Source organism: Megalobrama amblycephala, linkage group LG22 (genome assembly GCF_018812025.1).
Source record: "Megalobrama amblycephala isolate DHTTF-2021 linkage group LG22, ASM1881202v1, whole genome shotgun sequence".
NCBI classification, from domain to species: domain Eukaryota; kingdom Metazoa; phylum Chordata; class Actinopteri; order Cypriniformes; family Xenocyprididae; genus Megalobrama; species Megalobrama amblycephala.
This window is the reverse complement of record NC_063065.1, coordinates 10,488,726-10,510,156: the sequence shown is the minus strand read 5'-3', so window position 1 is coordinate 10,510,156 and position 21,431 is coordinate 10,488,726. Positions and strand designations below refer to the sequence as shown.

The following is a 21,431-nucleotide window of genomic DNA, read 5'->3' as shown; positions in this document are numbered from 1 at the left end:
TTGTAATTTAATGACTTTATTCTCAACATTTTTCTCATAATTTAATGAGTTTATTCTAAACATTTTATCTTGACTTTTTTCTCTAAATTTAACGAGTTTTTTCTTGTAATTTAATGAGTTTTTTTCTCGTAATTTAACGACTTTTTTCTCGTAATTTAATGACTTTATTCTCAACATTTTATCTTGACTTTTTTCTCGTAATTTAACGAGTTTATTCTCAACATTTTATCTTGACTTTTTTCTCGAAATTTAACAAGTTTATTCTCATAATTTAACGACTTTTTTCTCGTAATTTAATGACTTTATTCTCAACATTTTATATCGACTTTTTTCTCGAAATTTAACAACATTAATCTCGAGATGGTTTTATTTTTTTATTATTGCTTGGCCCTAATCCTCTTCCGTATATTACTCAGTAGTAATACTACTCAATAAAATTTTGGCAACAGATTACAAGCAATATTATTAATTAAATTCAGAATATTACAAATGAGTTAGAATTAATCAAATTAGTACCTTAAAAGTCAACCATTTAAAATGTGTAAAGTTAGCAAACAACATTACAAAAACTAAAAACTGACATAAAAAGCAAAGAGTCAAACTGCCCAACTCAATGAAACACTGATCACCATAATAGTGACCAAACATGTTTAATAAAATAAAAATCTAAACCTCTGTTAATTCTTGTGTTTCTCTTTCCTTTAGTGATTCTGCTTGTTATCATCAGGTGTTTTCAATGTTGACAATAAAAAAAGAGTTCTTAGTTCATCTTTGACGTCTATCTGTTGTTCAGATATTATATTTTACTTAAATTTTCATAAATTACTTAAATTCTCGTTTTTAATGTTTGACATTTAATGAATTAATTTGAATAATTCTAACTCAATTCTATTTCTTGAATTTAATTATTAATATTGCTTGTAATCTGTTGTCTGATTTTTTTGGGTAGATATAACGTATGACATTTTACAGTGTAACATAAAATGCCTGATATTGAAACAAGACCACCGAAGTCACTACCATGCCCACTTTCAATCAATTACAAGCAATATATGTGAATTTATAGTTCTATAACAATTTAACTGACAAAAAATGAACCCTTCCCAAAAAAAAGATTAAGTTTAAATTAGCTTAAACAATGGTAAGTATTCTTATTTTGCAGCAAATAAATAAAATTAACAACAGAATCAGCAAAATGCTTACTTCATGTCTGTTCATCAATTCCTCCATATTACATTCACAAAATGTCATTAACAACTTGATTTTTGATGTGCATCAATGTATTCGAAGACCCCTGTAAAAAAGTCATTGCACTCACTATCCATGTAATACAAAATAAACATCATAACATTAGATCAAAGCAAGAGCTAAAGCCAAAATCAGTGTCAGTTTACGTCAGCCACCAGTTCACGAGTAAAAAGTCTCGTCCCCTCTGCTGGTATCTCACCCTACTGCTGAAGTCCTCATACTCCACAGTCCATGTTCTTGTCCAGCAGTTTGCGGTGGAGGGTTAGCAGTGTGGAGAGGCAGGCCACAGACATGTGGAAGACCAGCTGCCAGATGTTCCTCAGGCCAAAGAGAAAAGCATTGCATAAGATGATGAGAGTCAAGAGAGTGAAGGCTTTCAATTTCTTCTGGCAGGTGTGGAACAAGTACAGATGACACTGTGTTGGAAAGGAGACAAAAATTTGAGTTTTGAGGCGGCTTCATCAGACTTGTGCATTTGCAGGTGTTATAAAATGCCACATGCAGAGTAGTAATACAATTTACCTGGCAAACACAGCAGAGAAATGCCAAAAGAAATGCCACCACATTCCACAAACCATCATAATCATCCTGTAAAAAATTGTCATATAATAAATAAAAAAAATTATAATATGAAATGAATTAATTAATTGCATATTGGCATAATCAGATGTTATTATGGGGATTTTGCAGCAGTGTTATTTTATATTAAATATTTTGAAGTAGCTTTAATTTTTATATTTTCGTGTTATGTTTTCATTTTAATTTTAGTTTAAGTTTTAGTACTTTGTTGTTTGCTTTTGTCTTTTTTAATACTTTTTTAAAAATATCTATTTTTATTTTAGTACTTCAACTTATTTTATACGATTTATATTATTAAAATAGTTTATTTTATTTCAGCTTTATTTCCCTTAATGAAAACAACTTTTAAAAGTTTTTGTTTAACAAGAACAAAACGAAAATTTGTGGTGATTCAAGTTATTTAACCATGGTATGAATCTCCTCCATCTCAAAAAAGTGGTGTGATTTTAGAAAAAAATACAAATATCAATTATGACTTTATGGTATGCCCGCCTATACAGCTTTTAATAAACCAAGGAAAATTGCTACTGCATAACAAAATTATTCAATAACATTTAGAGTATCAGCTGATTTTTTAATCAGTATTGGTCAATAATGGATATTTAATTGCATGCTGTTCATGCATGCATTCATTTTATATTTAGATTTGGGCCATCGAACAGTCACTTAAAGGGTTAGTTTACCCAAAAATGAAAATTATGTAATTTATTACTAACCCTCATGTCGTTCTACACCCGTAAGGCCTTCGTTAATCTTCGGAACACAAATTAAGAATTTTTTGATGAAATCCGATGGCTCAGTGAGGCCTTTATTGCCATAATTTACACTTTCAGTGCCCAGAAAGGTACTAAAGACATATTTAAAACAGTTCATGTGAGTTCAGTGGTTCTACCTTAATATTATAAAGCGACAAGAATACTTTTTGTGCACCAAAAAAATTCTGAAATCTGAAAGTGTAAATGAACTTGCTGGCAATGCAGGCCTCACTGATCCATCGGATTTCATCAAAAGAAATCTTAATTTGTGTTCTTACGGGTGTGGAACGACATGAGGGTGAGTAATTAATTACATTATTTTCATTTTTGGGTGAACTAACCCTTTAAAGTTAATTTTTAAAAACACTAATAATTTAATAACACCTGCATACAACAACACTTGAACCACAGTGTTACCTGGAAAGTGTATTCAATAAGATGAACACCACGTATAAGGTTGAGGGCAGCACACATGATGTTAAGAACCAGTGAGAGGATCCCTGGTGCTGTGATTGGTTCCAATCTCTGACTTTGACCTTTAAAATCAACAGAGAGAAATAATAATTTCATAAAAGATGCAGCCATTACGAAATAACTGTAATCATCACTACAGCAAACCTGATGCAGCTGCTTGTTCTACATGCCCATTTGCTGCTCCATTGGTGAGTGCCACGTCCTCCATGGTGAGAACCTGAGGGGGGCTGATCCTGAGGTCTTCCTGCACCTCGGCCAGGGTCACCTCCAGAGATGGACCCCCTTTCTGGTTATAATGCTGCTGAAGTTTTTGAATGGCACTATCTGAAATAAAACCATCAGACAAACATGATCAGCTTAATAGTGCAATCTTAATTTCTAAGCTCTGGTAAATACACTATTAATGAATCAAATCCAGTGCATTTAAATACAATCAAATGCATTTTTCTGTCACCCTACCAAACTCCAGAAATGGGTACGGCCGGCTTGCCAGGGTCACTGCAGAGTTGTCAAAGCATGCTGTGAATTCCCAGCGCAAGTCTTCCAAGAAGCAGAAGGCCTTGGCAGCAGGGAGACTGCATGCACATACGGTCATGTAGGACACGCCCTCGGATGAGAGGAAGCTACAACACACAGAGAAACCACTTAGTTAACAAATTCTTTCACAGAGCGACCACCAAAGTCCTTGGCTTATCCCGGACTCTGGGAATGCAGGTAAACAAGGCCAGGTACGTTCTGATATGGCAACACTTAGAGGTGTAACAATGTCACTCATGTCACGATTCGGTTTGTTACACAATACTGATCTTACAATACAAAAAAAAAAAAGTTACCATGTAATCAAAACTGTCAATTCATATTTTTTAATGGAATATTGCAGAATTTGTTATAAATTATTTATTTGTGCACATCATAATTCTTAACAATCATATGCCCCCTCCCTCTCATCTCACCTCATCTCTTCTCTTTTTTGATGATGTGTTTACTGGGGCAAGGGCAGGACAACCTGTCACTCACATGAGATCACAGCAATAGCAAACCACAACCATCCAATCAATTCCTGATGGACAAAATCAAGTCCTGCCCTACATTTTTTTCTTGTTTGAGAAGCCATTTTACTCGGATATATGTCAGAATATGGAAGAAAAGACTATTGCAACTTCCGTTTCATGCCTACTTTAAATGATTACTTCTAAGACATATAATAAACTGCTAAATTTTGTATTACATCAGGAATGGAATTGAATAGGCTTATACTTGGTCCTTCTCCCACATTAAAGGTGCCCTAGAATTAAAAATTGAATTTATCTTGGCATAGTTAAATAACAAGAGTTCAGTACATGGAAATGACATACAGTGAGTCTCAAACTCCATTGTTTCCTCCTTCTTATATAAATCTCATTTGTTTAAAAGACCTCCGACGAACAGGCGAATCTCAACATAACACCGACTGTTGCGTAACAGTCGGGATCATTAATATGTACGCCCCCAATATTTGCATATGCCAGCCCATGATCAAGCATTAGACAAGGGCAAAACGTCTGGATGTGCACAGCTGAATCATCAGACTAGGTAAGCAAGCAAGGACAACAGCGAAAAATGGCAGATGGAGCAATAATAACTGACATGATTCATGATTACATGATATTTTTAGTGATATTTGTGAATTGTCTTTCTAAATGTTTCGTTAGCATGTTGCTAATGTACTGTTAAATGTGGTTAAAGTTACCATCGTTTATTACTGTATTCACGGAGACAAGAGAGCCGTTATTTTCATTTTTGAACACTTGCAGTCTGTATAATTCATAAACACAACTTCATTCTTTATAAATCTCTCCAACAGTGTGTAAAGTTAGCATTAGCCACGGAGCACTATCAAACTCATTCAGAATCAAATGTAAACATCCAAATAAATACCATACTTACGCGATTAGACATGTTGCATGACGAACACTTTGTAAAGATCCATTTTGAGGAAATGTTATTTCTGGCGACGAGCCATTATGAATACTTTTACTAAAGCGATGAGTATACTTTTTGTACGCAAAAACAAAACAAAATTAACGACTTTATTCAACAAAATCTTCTCTACCCTGTCATTCTTCTACACGGTTTACGTTGTATAGACAGTGCAGTGCTTCCGGGTTCTACATCAGAACGCCGGGTCATTATTGTCCGGCTCCTGCGTCAGCATCACACGCATGCATCGCGCTGCTCACGTGAACAGCGTCGGCCAATTAAGAGCCAGCGTTCTGATGTAGAACCTGGAAGCTCTGCACTGTGTCTTCAACGTAAACGGCATAGGAGAATGACGGTAGAAAAAAAACGTTTGTTTTGTTTTTGCGCACAAAAAGTATTCTCGTTGCTTCATGACATTAAGGTTTGAACCACTGCAGTCACGTTAACTATTTTAACGATGTCTTTACTACCTTTCTGGGCCTTGAATGTGGTAATTTCGTTGCTTTCTATGGGGGATAAAAAAAAAAACCTCTCGGATTTCATCAACAATACCTTAATTTGTCTGAAGATGAACGAAGGTCTTACAGGTTTGGAACGACATGAGGGTGAGTAATTAATGACAGAAATTTCATTTTTGGGTGAACTAACCCTTTAACATATTGTTCCATTTTAGCATTGCGATATATTTTACACCCCTACATGATTCACTTATATATCCCCGATATTCTTATGCATCTTTACTGATTTAGTAATTTAAACTAATAATTTATAAAAATCAATGCACAATGCTTGTAGTACAGATCCATTTGGAGTTACTGAAGGGCACAATTTCTGAATCGCACATTGTGGGTTTGAACCTGAAGCCTTTTGGTTTCCAGCCCATATTTTTAACCACTGAGTTGCCCACAATATTGCACTTACTGAATGTTGAGTTCATGGCCCTTGACTGTCCCTCTCTCTGGTAAAAAACTTAGGGATTTTGAGATCACTTTCAGCTGTTGCTTTCTCTCCTGAAGTTCCTTGTCATGCAGGAAATCAGTGGAGGCGGAGAGAGGGAGTCCATCCCTGACCCGGACCACAAAGGCAAACAGGATCAGTGGCATACTCCTCGGAGGTCTCTATGAGAACACATCCTGAACACAAAGCACAGAGAAGATACAGATAATTATTACAAAGTAACAACTACAGCACCATGTCTGATGAGAAGGACCTTTCAAATGTATAGGATGTAAAAAATGCAGAGACATCTACTCGATGCTTTATTATTCATATTTTCACTTTATTATTGCTTACTTTGTAGCACTTTACAATAAGGTTCCATTTGTTAACTACACTAGATAACATGAACTAACACTGAAATATACTTCTTAAAGCATTGTATGTTAATTTCAACATTTACTAATACATTATTAAAATCAAGTTGTATCTGTAAATATTATTTCATGGACCTGGGCTAACATGAACTAACAATGAACAGTGACTGTCCCTCTCTCTGGTAATAAACTTAGGGATTTTGATAATTAATAAAAATGCTACTTTCAGAATAAATTCATACATAGGCACAATTTATATGTTACATCCACTAATTTCAAGCATCTAAGCATGAGTCTTTGGATCAAAACATTTATAAGATCATGTGAAATATATATTTAGTGAAGTGTGTACAAACTTTTTATTGGTAGTGCATGTCTGTGCAGTCTTATATTATAACAAGATATTACATTACAGTTTAACATGGTTAATATGAAATTAATTTTAAACAGAGATTAACTACTGAAAAAGATCCCTAGATAGTGAAAGACTGAAAAAGATAGTGAAGACTAGTGAAAAAGATTCCTAGATATCCTAACCATTGTTTCCAATTTAACTGGACCACAAAGCTTGGATATAAATGTTCATGGTGAACCATTAAATGTGGAAATCTGGATTTTAATTTGCCTGTTATTTCAGTAGTTCAAATACAGTCATTCTGCAATGCACTGCTAGCAGGTGCAGATGCGCTTTATCACCTCTTACCTTACAACAGCTCAATACATTCACACTGATTATGTCAAACAGTGAATTTAAAATGCGCAGGTGTATAACAACTGTGTTTCAAAAATGTCTCAAAATAATTATTACGGAGTTATTTATGACTTAATGATATAAAGACGCGACCAGGGGCTTTTTGTTTGTCTCTCTGAATTATGGGAAACATTAGCGTCACCAGCAGCCGTTATTTCAAAATAAAGGTCCTGACATTCGTTCATAGCTGAAAATCAATTTCAAAATATCATAAGCTGGTTTATTGTGTTCCATTTACAGCGAAAAAAATAATACAATTTATAAAATTAATTAAAATCAATTTAGATAAATTTATATAAAGTAAATATAAAACATTTGTCAACAAATATGACATAATATAAACTGATATAGATCATTTTATTCTCAGGACAGAAGAACAATTTGTAATTGCTGTGAGTTTCCGATAGTCGGCGACTGTGCAGCATCTCAGTGTAAAAAGCAAAATAGAAAGTAAAAAAAAAAAACAGTGTTGCCATGTCTTCCTATTATAAGCGCCTTTGGGCTTTTTTCATAAAGTGTCCCTCCCTACCTATAAATATAGGTAGTTTTTGGGGAATTATTTACAGAATACAGTCCCGTAGGGCAGGGAGGATATGTGGTGGTGCTTATGGAAATTAATAAATTCTTCATAATTCATACACAACTAGCCAGGCACCCTTTAACCACACCTCTCAAACAAAAACAGATTGATTCTCCTGAGAGATCTGGCAACATTGTAGGAGCTTCTGCGATCAGACGACAGAGCGGGTTTAGTTAGTTAAAAGCTTTTTGCCCTTTAACTATCTATACAGGTACGTGCAATTAAGTAAGACGATGTTTTTGTCAGAACATGACTATGACTATATCTGAGTCATACTGTTTTTAATTTAACAAACTAACACTGAAGATGTCTTTTATAGGTTCTTATAAAACATCGTTAGCTTTAAAAGGTAAACATTGTTAGCCAACCAGCACTCAAACGACGTTTGGCCGGAACTAAAACATTTAGTATGTAACGTACATTTATGTTTTTTAAATAATAATTTTTAAGTAGAAATCGTTTTTTGTTTGACCTCAATCATGAGGTGTTGTTTTAGCTACCCGTGCTAATGTCTTTAGCTAATAGTCTCAACGAGTAACGTTACCTCATTTTAGTTTCTCCTAAACACCGTGGTTCATTTTGAGTTCATGAATTGATATCATAATCATACTTATTGTGATCTTTCATACGTGCTTATTTATGAACGGGCGTTTTTCTGATTTAAGGCTTAGCACATTTATTCGAACCCCTACATGAATGCTAATGTCATACTGTAGTAAATAAACGTGTTATGAAGTACAGTCAGAGATTGGAAGTTTGCTTGATCTACATTATGTAACCTGTCTAAGAATGGATTATAACTGCATATATTGTTTGTAAGTGTTGTAATAAGTGGTCTAACACTGAAAGTCTAAGGAAATTACCATGGATTTGTAAATGTAAATGGGCTCTGTTGACTTTTCACAAATGTTTTGTTTGGGACATATAAGACTGGAATAGCTTGCTTGTCAGGTGAACCTTTGTTTTAATCTATCTTAATTTAAAAGAAGTGATCAAGCATGTGCTTATTGTCATAATTTAAGTGGAACTGGGTTGTATCTCTTGTATTTTAAAGTGTTTTCCAGGTCAAAGTGTTTTCCAGGGTTTATCCTCCTGTGACATTCACTCTGACATTTGCCATTTCACCAAACAGCAATTAGAGCACTAATAAACTGAGTGAGTTGTTTTGATATGGGAAAGCAGCTGGCTTGACATTTTCTGTAGTTGTAATAGAATATGCACCATAAGGAAGTTCAATAACTTCATTCCATTCTTGTAATTTGAGATGTTGTGTTAATCTGATTGCAAGTCATTCCTCTGTTCAGCTAAAAGACTTTAGTGTCTGTTATTCGAGGGAAAGTAAGTCAGTGCTGTGTGACAGGATAAAGATTTTAATATTTCTTGTTTTAGTTTGTTTGGTCCACTAAACTAAGGTTTTTTGCCCAAAGATAGCACACATCTGGTTTGACTAGGGTTTCTAGTTCAGGATGACAGCACACATCACAGCAACAATGTCTCATTCATCACACTACTGAAGACTCTGTGACAGACAGAGCAGTTCTCAAAAAAGGGGGTGGAAGTTGGAGGTTGGAGGGGCATGCATGGAGATTTGCATCTCATTGGTTAACCGAAACACTTCCCCAATCTCGGTGTCTGACTTTCTGTTCACTTACACATCAGGATCCACCTGAAACTGGAGAGAAACAATATCCTGGAATATGCCTGAAGTGAAATGTATTATTTTCTGGTGTAGGTGATTGGGAATACAAGATTTAACCGTGTTTTGCTGTGATTTTACACTACAGGAAGCCCACTCTTTACAAAATGGGGGTAAAAGATCGCCCTCAGTGCTATTTTGATGTAGAAATCAACAGAGAACCAGGTAAGATGTGATAATCATTGCTGTTTGGCTGTTCTGAAATAGTCTTGTGTGAAGGTCAAATAGCTAAAAGTACAAGTTTTGATAGAGAAATGCTTAAAATGTTTGCTTTTTATTTATATCTGTTTGATATTTATTTCAAAATCAATTATGTAAACTATCTTTAGCAGTAAATGTCAGTGTTTTTGATCAAATAGTAGCATTTAAAAGGGGTTCAGCTTTGAGCATTTTGTGCTGAAATTTTGAAGTAAAGGATAAAGAGTTAAACCAGCTAATAATAAATGCCTGATACTGAAAGTGAAACATTATATGTGTATGTTTTGTAAGTGCTTGGGTAATGGCAGTTAAAATTCCTGTGCCAGTGTGAGAAGCTGTTGTGGCAGTCCACACCCTGACCTGCAGGGCTGTTTTAATGAACCACAGACTTATAGTGTGTACTAAATAACGTCTGGTCTTCACCTCAGTCTACCACTAATTATGTGTTTTAAGAGAGACATCTGCGTCATAAAGCAAAACCCCTTATTTAGTGATTTTACACCCATTATTTTACAAAGCAAATGTTTTAACACCCCGTTTATATTCGTTTTATCACTTATAAATTAATTGGATAGGCCTGACTTTATGTTCTATGCAAAAACACACTTAAATTTGAATGCTCTTATATTTGAATATGTATGAGGTGTTGCTGTTTGCCACACTAAAATCAACCTGAAAGTTACAGCTTATAAATTGAATTGCAGTCACATTCATTTAACTAATCTTTTTTTATCAGCAAGCTTAAACCTTACACATTTCTGATCCATGAGTCTAATGATTCGTTTTTGCTTTCTTCTAGTTGGACGAATTGTCTTTCAACTGTTCTCCGACGTTTGTCCCAAGACAAGCAAAAATTTTCTTTGCCTGTGCACTGGTATGTATATTTGACATAAATAGCTTTATCATGCTACAGCAAGTTATTTTACATAGACTGGGTCTTTAAACCTTTAAAGAGCTCTGATAACAATTCATGTCCATGTACAACAAGCATAAGCAAAGGCAAATAGCACAAAAATAAACCTGAAGGTGACTAAATCCTGGCTGTATAACGACAAGTGCAGGTCTTTTGCTGACAGTGCTGTGGAATCAACCAAAGCTGTATTTACAGCCTGTTCCTAGAAGACAGAAGCTGCATTAGTCTGTGTTGAGATGGTTTGGTCATAAATTTAAGTTAGTAATGCTTTGGGTCAATACAGGGATCTTTTTTCTCACCAGCTGAGATTGAAATGAGAGACACATGCCTTCAGCTCACTGTTGTGTTGCATATATACCAATCCCCATGTAACTGACACCCTCACCCACCCGTATTCATTTCAGTTTTATCGGCATCTCTTCCATGATCAGATTGTTATTAACCTTTTACTGTCTATGTAATTGTATACTTTAGGACTGATTCCAGTTTTTTCAATTCAGAGTATAGTACTTGGTTAAGTTTGTCCACATTTTTAAGAGCTTAGTCTGTGAAATTCTGGTCTTTGGTTTGATTTATGGCTGATAAATTTCTGAGCTGCACATACTAGGTCTGTTATATAAAAGTATTCAGAAATGATGTACTTCTTTGGTTTGCTTGCAGGTGAGAAAGGCAGTGGCAAAACTACTGGAAAAAAATTATGCTATAAAGGCTCAACTTTCCATCGAGTTGTAAAGAACTTCATGATCCAGGGGGGTGATTTCACGGAGGGTATGTGCAGCCATACTTATAACTGACTTTGAAAAATGGAGATAGAAATATCTGTTGTGCCTTAGCACAAGATCTTATGCATTTATTGCTTCTTTGCTTAGGCAATGGAAGAGGAGGAGAATCTATATATGGTGGTTTCTTTGAAGGTAAGCCATCTTCAGATACTTTCTGTTCTTTATTAAGCATTCAGTAACCTTAGCAAGGTCCCTTAATTTGAGTGTTTTAACATCTTTTGCATGATTTTTGAATGAGCATCTCAATTCTGTGCATGAATTACCAGTCATTGTATTGTTTTGTTTTTTTATCTCGCGCTGTAGCTGAGAATCTTGACTCTGTTATTCCTGTCATCTTATAATGATCTTCTTTTTGAGTCAGCATGGAGATTCAGGGCTATTTATTCATTTAAAGGTCCAGTCTTCTTGCCTAAAATTTTCAACGTATTCTTTTATTTATAGAGATTGTGGTCTTTTGCAAAATGAGAAGGTAAGAGATGTACACAGTGCAGTAACACAATTTAGACTAAACATTCCCTATTCCAAATCCAATATGTGAACCATGACAAAAACGTCCACACTGCACAGTGTGCTCATGGATATGGATATGTGGTTGACTGAATTCTCTTTTTTGTTGTTATTTTATTTTCTTTCTTTCTTTTATTTTTCCAGGATGGCTTGTCATGCAATACAATACTCTTGAACATAATCCAGCCTTTAAAAGTATTAGTTCACCCAAAAATTGTCATCAGATGTTGTTCCAAATATACATTACTTTCTTTCTTCAGTGGAACAAAACAAGAAAATTAAAAAAATGTGCAGGTCAATATTTTCCATGCAATTGCAATAAATACTTTTTTTTATTAAACGTCCTTTTTGAAGCTTGAAAGCTCCACTAGTTGCATAGAATAGAGCTGTATTATTTTCATAAATCACCTTTGGTTTGGATTGTCATGAGAATGAGTACAAAAATTACAGAATTTTCAGTTTTGGGTGAACTATCCATTTTAGAAATAATTCGGCATAAACATAGTTTTAACAAACAAAGTTTTAATGTAAACTGTAGTTGTTTTAGTAGCCCTAGTAGTGCTCTTTACACTAAAGAGCATAAGAAACACTCAGAGTTCAGAAGCAGGATAGAAGCATCACTGATGATAGGTGTTCATGAACATCTCTTTTTGCCTGCTGCAGTCCTTCTCCATAACACGACTTTTTGAAACCGTCGACAAGCACTCAGTGTCCCTCTTTGTCCGTATCTCTCTTCAACAGATGAGAACTTTACTCTCAAACATGACAGAGCCTTCCTCTTGTCGATGGCCAACCGTGGCAAAGACACAAATGGGTCCCAGTTCTTCATGTAAGTAGTATTTACTCTGGTATAAGATTCAGAGAGGGTGTATGTGTGTAGAGAAACAACCATTCATCACCAGATCTTTTGCTTACCATTTAATATGACTATTTGGTCACTATTAAATGACACATGCAATATGTATAGATTACATATTCCCCTAGTGTTGAAGATCATTTCTACAGAGCTCAGTCATAGCCTTTGCACTATGGCTCAACTTATAATAATGCGCTTTTGAAAGCCTGTATCTGTTTTAGCTTGCCCTAAAACACAAAGAGCATCTGGGCTTCTAACTTGGGCTCAAGTGTAATAGTCTCATATTTATGTTCCAAATTTGTTTTTTAGACCAAAATCAATTTTTAAAGACCACTATGATGTTCCTTTTGTTGTTCACGCTCACGCTGTCTAACTTTCCCAAACCTCTTCAATCTCTTTACCATATATAAATATACATAAATTCTGACTTTTATTTTGGAGACTCTACATAGTGTACATGTTCATGTGGGATGCAGGTGCATTTTCATCTCCCTTTTCCCTTGTCAATGTGCATTTAGAAATATTTTTAAATCAGAAAGAAATTCCTTTTTTTGCCTACAAATGTATTACAATTTTTCTCTTGCCGTTTTTGTGTAAAATTTGCAGAAACTCTAGCATCCTGCTCTACCAAGGTAAAGTGTCTCTCCAAGGCTGTGCTTCTCTCTCCTGACTGTGTATTTCTGGTTGCTTTTAGCTAGCACTGGCTTTTTGTTTATCTTTAAATAATGTTTTTACTTCATTAAAAACTTGTTCTCCCAGCACCGAGAACCTGAGGTCTTTCAATTATTGATGTATTTCAAGTTTAGCATTACAGGATGTATTTTCCTGCCATGGACACACTGATTTCTAATTGAAGTTGTCCCTATGATATTTTTATTGGTTTTGTCAGCATAATGTTGGCAGATGTTGGACCTGTCCCTGTTCATCATTAGTATTTATTCATTCAGCCTATGTTAATGTGCAAGCACTGCTGGATTTTAAATTCTTCAGTGTTTGAATAGATACATTCAAATTTCTTCTTGATGAAAGACTGAATGTGTGTGTTTTTAGTTTTTTTGGACTAAATTTTCTTCTGTTTATTTTTTTCCCACACATGTACCTGTTGGATGACCTGGACTCCATTATGTAATTTGCCTCATAACAGAACTACAAAGACAGCGCCTCACCTAGATGGGTACGTTCATAATGATCCAGTGGCTTCATTTAACTAGTTCTATCTGTTGTAGTTAAAGCCATACTGTAGGAAATTGCTTGAACTGCAAGAAAATAATTTTAAAGGTGCCCTAGAACTTCTTTTTAAAAGATGTAATATAAGTCTAAGGTGTCCCCTGAATGTGTCTGTGAAGTTTCAGCTCAAAATACCCCATAGATTTTTTTTAATTCATTTTTTTAACTGCCTATTTTGGGGCATCATTAACTATGCACCGATATATAGGTTGCGGCCCCTTTAATTCTCGTGCTCCCCCGCCCCCGGAGCTCGCACTTGCCTTGAACAGCATAAACACAGTTCACACAGCTAATATAACCCTCAAAATGGATCTTTACAAGATGTTCGTCATGCATGCTGCATGCATACATCAGATCATGTGAGTATTGTATACTGTTATATTGTGTACATTTGATTCTGAATTAGTTTAATGGTGCTCTGTGGCTAAAGCTAACATTACAGAATGAAGTTGTGTTTATGCATTATACAGACTGCAAGTGTTTAAAAATGAAAATAGCGACGGCTCTTGTCTCCGTGAATACAGTAATAAACGATGGTAACTTTAACCACATTTAACAGTACATTAGCAACATGCTAACGAAACATTTAGAAAGACAATTCACAAATATCACTAAAAATATCATGATATCATGGATCATGTCAGTTATTTTTGCTCCATCTGCCATTTTTCGCTATTGTTCTTGCTTGCTTACCTAGTCTGTTGATTCAGCTGTGCACATCCAGACGTCCTGCCCTTGTGTAATGCCTTGAACATGGGCTGGCATATGCAAATATTGGGGGCGTACACCCCAACTGTTACGTAACAGTCGGTGTTATGTTGAGATTCGCCTGTTCTTCTGAGGTCTTTTAAACAAATTAGACTGATATAAGAAGGAGGAAACAATGGAGTTTGAAACTCAGTGTATGTCTTTTCCATGTAATGAACTCTTGTTATTCAACTATGCCAAGGTAAATTCAATATTTAATTCTAGGGCACCTTTAAAATACTCATTTAAAGTTTAGAATTTATTTATTATTGGATTATACAATATGTATGCAAGATTTTCTCTTAAATTCCACAATTTATTGTAACTGTAAGGATTCTTGGGCTAATTTAGAGTGCATGTGGTCTTTGGGCTGGTCATCTCGGGCTTTGAGGTCATAAAGAAAATCGAGGGGCTGAAGACTGACTCAGCCAGCAGACCCTATGCTGACGTCAGAGTGATTGACTGTGGACAGCTGATTACAAAGTCTGCTAATGATGGTAAGCTTGTTCCTGTATGTGCGAGACAAACTAAGAATTTTGGCTGCCGACCTGCCGCCTGTCACTATACTGTCTGAACTTGTCTTTACCTAATGGAGAATTTTTTTTAATCTCCTCATAAACTGCAATATGGTGTTTAAAAATAGAAAGCGTGTTTTGAAATATTGTAGACTCCTAATTTATTACTTACACTGTGTCCTAACCAGGCATGACATGACAAAGCGTCAAGTAACAAATCACTTCTCCATGTTGAGTTTTTGCCCTACCACCCACGGCAGGTGATGTGCAACAAGACATTTTGCTTGTCGCTTAATTTCTATTTTGATCATGTCAATCTGGACAGCTCCGCCCAAGGTGAAATCTCATTGGTCCAAAATCCTGCTCCTTACAGATATATACCAAATATAACATATGTTATGATTTGCTGTACTTTTTGGACAAAGTGTTGTTCATGATATGTTGTTTATTTCGTGCTATGTACAGAAAGCTCCAGTTCAAAATAAACTAATAAAATCACATTTTCTGACTAAGTTTGGTGCATTTTCTGTAGTTCTTCAAGGCAAAAGGAGGAAAGCGTTCCATTCTGAGGACTCGCAGAGTTCCTCTGAGTCTTCATCTCAGTATTCCTCCTGTGAAGGAGAGTCTGACAAAAAGTATGCATCTCGAAAGAGGAAAAGAAACTCAAAGAGTAAGCACTCAAAGAGAAAGAGAAAAGAGACAAAGAAGGAGAGAGACACAGTTGAAACAGCAGGACATGGAAGGTAAATTACTGTAACCAGTTCAGTTTCCTATTATGCACAATGAAAGAATCTGTTTGCATTTTATTTGTTATTGATCTAAAGCAATAAGACATTTGCTGTTTGCCTATACTGATACTTTTCAGCCATTTCACAGTCTAACATTGTCATATAGTATATTTATAAACTTTTCAAAGTCACCAAAAAATAAAAATAATAGAAATCTGAGCTGATTATTAATTATTGTCGTTCATGCCTTTATATGATTGACCTTTATTTTGGTTGTATAATATAAATATACGTTTTTCCTGATTCACAGTCATGCTGAGGGAGAGATGGCAGAGGAAGATGATGGTGAGGCTGAGCAGAATGTGAAAAGGGAGAAGCCTGTGGTTCGACCAGAAGAGATCCCACCCGTGCCAGAGAACCGTTTCCTGCTCCGCAGAGACATGCCTTCTCAGGAGGAGACAATAAAAACGTTAGTGTTTTTTGTACAGTTCAACAAATAGATGTTCATCTTTTCATTTAAAATAAGAATCTTTCCTCCCCATCCCCAGATATTAGATAATATCTGAAATTCTCTGGAGTCAAGTTTTAAAGTGTTACAAGCAAACCATAGTGATTAATATTTTAATTTTCTTGCTTAATGATTAATCTCTGAAATCCATGGTTCAGATTTGATACTATACTATTTTAAACCAAAAGAGAGTCTTGAAACTGATACTCTTCCACCCCAATAGAGTTGAACAGGACACAGTCATGGCACCAAATGACACCAAACCAGCTGTCACAAAATCTGGACGCAAGATCAAAGGACGTGGAACTATGGTATGACAGCCATGAATTACATTTATACCACATACAGAAAACACTATACCACATACAAAAAAAAGACACAGAATGACATTGAACAAAGGACAGTGGACAGAATGAATGTTTTTTTTTTCAAAACCCAAAACTATATCAGCTGTTTTAATTCTAATTATCTAATTCTAATGATTTGACATTGACTCTTTAAAAAGTGCTTGATGAGAATGTTCGTCTGTTTGATTGGCCATGCATGAAGTGTTGTTGTTTTTTATTCCCCCTGCAGAGGTACCATACACCCCCTCGGTCAAAGTCCCGATCAGAGTCGGAAGGGGAACGGGGGAGCAGTGAGACTCCCCCACACTGGAAAGAGGAAATGCAGAGGACTAAGGCTTACCAGCCCCCCAGTGTGGAGAGATGGAGTAAAGGAGAAAGGTATGTTATGCATGAATGTATGAGTCTTATTTGAATTAATTACTGTATTTTTCATCAGAATTATTATACGTGGCAAGCTAATACTGGGAGTTTATTTCTGGTTTATCCAAGTTCATATTTTTGATATGCTTTCAGAAATGCATTTGTATGAAAAAACATGGTTGGAACTAGGGCTGGGCGATAAAACGATAACAGTAATTATCGCAATACAATTTTCTTTGATGAAATAATAAAAGTTTGAGAAGTGTTCAATGTAATGTTTATGCACTATGCAAATATTGTGATAATTATCGATATCGACTGATATGAAAAAAATTATTGTTATCATTTTTTTGGTCATATCACCCAGCACAAGTTGGAACAAAGATTTTTACTTATTGTAATTTTTTGAACTATTGTTGAAACAGATGGGATGACAGAAGTGACACCCCAAGGTCTAGGTCAAGATCAGAAGAGCATTCCTTAAGTGAGGCCTCTGTATACTCGAGCCGGTATCAATCCAGAAAAGAAAAAAAGAAAACCAAACACAAGAAGAAAAATAAGAAACGAAAGCACTCAAAGAAACATAAAAAGAACAAGACCAAGGAGACCTCCCTGTCTGAGGGTGAGATGACTGGGTCCTCAGGTAAGAGGTCAAAACACTCAGGCCGTGCTGAAAGGAGACATTCTCAATCACGCTCTCGTTCTTACTCTCGTTCGTCCTCGCGTCACTCCCACAGATCGTATCGATCAGAGTCAGAAAGGAGACGTTACTTATCAAGCTCTTCTAAAGATTCACGATCTTATTCAAAGTCCAGGAGCAGAACCTATTCCAGAAGTCGGTCAAGGTCTGAGAGGCGGGGTCGGTCATCCATGAGGTCAAGTCGTAGTCGATCAGGGCAGTCTGTTACACATTCTAGGTCACTGTCTCGTTCTCGATCCAGATACAGGACAAGGTCAAGAACAAGATCAAACTCTAGGTATAGTTCAGAAACCCCACCACGTTCCAGGAAAAGAAATGAGTTGAGATCTCCTCGAAAGCCAAAGTCTACAGAGGGTGGTATTTCCAAATTAGACAAGCCTAGATCGGGTCAAGGTGAAGAACCTAAAGCACCACCAGCAGCATCTTCAGAGAGTGTCTCTGTTTTGCCTTTGAGTGATAGTCCACCTCCCTCTCGATGGAAGCCAGGCCAGAAACCCTGGAAACCCTCTTACGTCCGCATCCAAGAGATCAATGTAAAATCAGCCCCAGCTTCAGATGCACTAATCAGCCCATCATCAAATGTACCTCTGGAAAAAATATCCTCTTCAAAGCCAGACATGGCTGTTAGTCACAGAGGCCCCAGCAGCAGTAACAATAATGTTCCTGATAGGCTCCTGCAAAGCAGTTTGTCCAGGAGCAGGTCACGTAGTCGATCAAGAAGCAGCAGCAATTCACTGAGTCAGTACGAAAGCAGATCTTTGTCCTGCAGTAGGTCAGAATCATATGGTTCAAACAAAGAAAGATCCACTGACAAAAAGAGAAAACGTAGTTCTCACAGAAATGTCCAAAAGAGGGACAAGCATGCAAATCATGGTAGTGGCCACAAATATACATCTCCCTCTTCAGAGGATGTATCTGATAGTCAATACAGTCCTATCCATGGACACAATGATTCCTTGGTACAGAGAAACACACTTGATTCTCTGTCAGATCTACAGGCATTGGCAATGAAAAGCAAGAACCCCATTCAAAGGAAAGAACCAAACAACAACAATGCATCAGGATGGGAAAGTGAAGGAGAGAACTCAAGTAAGACTAATACTGCTGCAGAACACAACCAAAACCCTGTTAAGGACGAAGAACTTACTGAAACGAAAAAGAGGCAGATTTTGGCTCGTTGCTGGGAGTCCGAGAGTGACTCTGAAATGCCAAACAAAAAGGTAGGTGGTGATGCCAAACATGTGTCTGAAAAAGAGGAAGGAGAGGCTAGTTCAGAATCAGAGGATGATGACCCTTTATGGTCAAACCATGGTGCAGAAATGTTCAAGCTATTAAAGGGTAATGAGGAACAGTCTGCAGCCACAAAAATTTCAAAACACAAGAACAAGAAAGCCAAGCGGAAACACAAGCACAAAAGAAAGAACTCTTCCAGGTCAGGATCTCGCAGATCCAAGGCAAAGAAATCCAAGAAGCACCAGAAGCCAAAAGAAACATTTCATTGGCAGCCTCCACTGGAGTTTGGTGATGAAGGTGAAGAGGATGATTCAGTCACTCAATCAAAACAGTTACACATAGCGAATCCCGATTCTGTCAGTGATGGAGCAAAAAGGCATGTAAAATCCGGAAAGATCATGCCCCAAGTCTTAGAGAATAAGGAGCAGGATCAAGGGATTATCGAATCACCACAAGATAAGTTTTCAGTAGAGACTTCTAAAAGTATTGATGAGAATGGAAAGATAACTGAAATCCAAAAATCAAAGCTAAATCGCAATACTAGAAGAAGTCCAGCTCAAAGCCGTCCAGAGATTCCAAAGCCATCCACAGATCCAGAGACCAATCTTTCAAACACTAACTTGGCAAGTATCAAACCAATAAACCCAAATAAAGTTGAGATATGTTCTCCAGAGCACATCCCAGAGGCTGAGCAACCAGGGCCCAAAGCGATTGGCTTTTCCCCATTGAAAAATATTCTGAATAATGGTAGTGTGCTTGTTCCACCTCAAATAGAGAAAGGAAACTCTATTACTATGAGACCTGCTTTATCTCATGGCAGTCAGCCAGAGGAAACTGTACCAGGTGACAGTTCAATCTCAGCAGTTGAAAATAAATGGAAACCTTTGACAGGCATGAATGCTCTGCAGGCCATTACTATAAAGCCTTTCATTATGAAAATAAACAAACAGCAAGATCAACTGGAAGGAAAGACTCAGGGTCTCAAGATCGAGATCAAGAGCAAGAGTAGAGTCCGTCCAGGATCCCTCTTTGACGAGGTACGAAAGACGGCTCGGTTAAATCAGAGACCCAGAAATCCAGACAGCTCAAGTGAAGAAGACTCTCTTCCAGCAACAGGAGAAAGAGCTGGATCCCTTAATCACTCTCAGAACAAGTCAAGGTCTGTGTCCAGTCATGGGTCCCACCGCAGAAGTAGGTCCCATTCATATAGCCACACCAGGAGCAGGTCCAGAAGCTACACCTACTCTTCCAGGTTGGTTACAGCAGGCATTGTTTTCATATCTACATATGTCCAATCTTTCAGGTCAAGTCAATTTTGTATGTTTTCATTTTCCACACAGGAGCTACAGTAGAAGTAGAAGCAGGAGTAGATACAGTAGAGGACACTCTCGTTCTCGAAGTAGCACCTGCCGAAGTTATCGTAGGTAAGATATTTATCTTTGCTTCAGTCTAATATGTATTTTAAAGAACGCTTTGGTGTGATGGGGATTAAAATGTTCCTAATTGATTAAGATGCTACGTGATTTGTTGTAGTCGCACAGACAGTAGGAGTCGTTCTAGAAGTCGGTATAGAGGTCGCCACAGATCAAGGTGAGCATAGAGCCAAAATGTTTAATGCACTTTGATTGTAATTTGGTGTTATTTAATTATTCTTTGCGTTATGTGTTCTACTCCTGGAAATACAGGTCTGAATCTTACGACAGTTATTCTAGCCGCAGCCGCAGTCGTAGCAGGAGAAGAGGCCGTCGGAGAAGTGAGAGCTCTGATCGCAGGTCCAGGTACATCATAAATAAATCCTTGTATTATCAAAACTGTCTTGTGTGAATTTGATCATGTTTCCCCACTGAAGCTAATTCTTTGATGTCTGTTTTCACATTCAGGTCATATCGCACCTACAGTCGCAGTTCGTCCAGGCGGCGAAGTCATAGCCGAAGCAGTCGATACAGCTGAGTTGAATTTAAAAGACGCACAATAGTCTGAACGATAGTCTCAGTGTAAGTTTTGTGAAGTATGTATTTTGATGTACACTGTATCGTCATGTAATGTGTCATTCGAATATGTTCTACTGTATTTTTTCACATGAGTCTGTGTATGAATGTCACTGCTTTTTTCTGGTACATTTTTATATTATTCCTAAGAATGCGCATAGAAACTCTCTAACTGTAAAGCTAAGGTTATATATAAAGAGCCACTTACCTCAGTCTTTTGAACATGAGAACCTGTGAAATGTAAGTCATGTTTGGAAGGATTTTAACATTGTAGACATGGATGGGAAGTGGTAGACATGGATGGGAAATGTTTAGTTTTGGCCAAATGAATGTTTTGTTTAAAATTTGTACATAAAAACAAAAAGTCTTGCTGAATGTATCTAGTGCTGCTTATTGATGCACCATTTCATAACAAACTAACCTTGCCAATTGTAAATAAAACTACATTTGTTTGTGAAATCCTGTAT

At 36.6% G+C, this 21,431-nt stretch overlaps 2 protein-coding genes across 4 annotated transcripts; one reads left to right on the top strand and one right to left on the bottom strand.

Annotated features, from left to right (window-relative positions):
* Window positions 1-737: 737 nt before the first annotated feature.
* On the bottom strand, window positions 738-7,214 carry sec22c (SEC22 homolog C, vesicle trafficking protein). The gene is made up of 7 exons (XM_048175162.1): window positions 7,032-7,214; window positions 5,937-6,148; window positions 3,516-3,679; window positions 3,201-3,380; window positions 3,000-3,118; window positions 1,771-1,836; window positions 738-1,664 (listed from the first exon to the last, which is right to left on the bottom strand). Exons 2-7 carry the CDS (start codon window positions 6,116-6,118, stop codon window positions 1,464-1,466), a joined length of 912 nt encoding a protein of 303 aa, XP_048031119.1. The 5' UTR covers window positions 6,119-6,148; window positions 7,032-7,214; the 3' UTR covers window positions 738-1,463.
* Window positions 7,215-7,721: 507 nt separating this feature from the next.
* nktr (natural killer cell triggering receptor) lies at window positions 7,722-21,423 on the top strand. Of its 3 annotated transcripts, XM_048175233.1 has the most exons (17): window positions 7,722-7,870; window positions 9,444-9,520; window positions 10,353-10,427; window positions 11,127-11,234; window positions 11,336-11,380; window positions 12,497-12,584; window positions 13,756-13,785; window positions 14,937-15,082; window positions 15,633-15,843; window positions 16,139-16,297; window positions 16,560-16,647; window positions 16,913-17,061; window positions 17,469-20,228; window positions 20,317-20,400; window positions 20,510-20,566; window positions 20,662-20,754; window positions 20,857-21,423. In XM_048175233.1, exons 2-17 carry the CDS (start codon window positions 9,463-9,465, stop codon window positions 20,924-20,926), a joined length of 4,221 nt encoding a protein of 1,406 aa, XP_048031190.1. In that variant the 5' UTR covers window positions 7,722-7,870; window positions 9,444-9,462; the 3' UTR covers window positions 20,927-21,423. The 3 variants fall into 3 exon arrangements, with proteins under 3 accessions (XP_048031190.1, XP_048031191.1, XP_048031192.1); XM_048175234.1 differs by lacking the exons at window positions 7,722-7,870; window positions 9,444-9,520; window positions 10,353-10,427 and adding an exon at window positions 11,690-11,717 and having other exon boundaries at window positions 11,166-11,234; XM_048175235.1 differs by lacking the exons at window positions 7,722-7,870; window positions 9,444-9,520; window positions 10,353-10,427; window positions 11,127-11,234; window positions 11,336-11,380 and adding an exon at window positions 13,218-13,243 and having other exon boundaries at window positions 11,424-12,584.
* The last annotated feature ends 8 nt before the right edge of the window (window positions 21,424-21,431 follow it).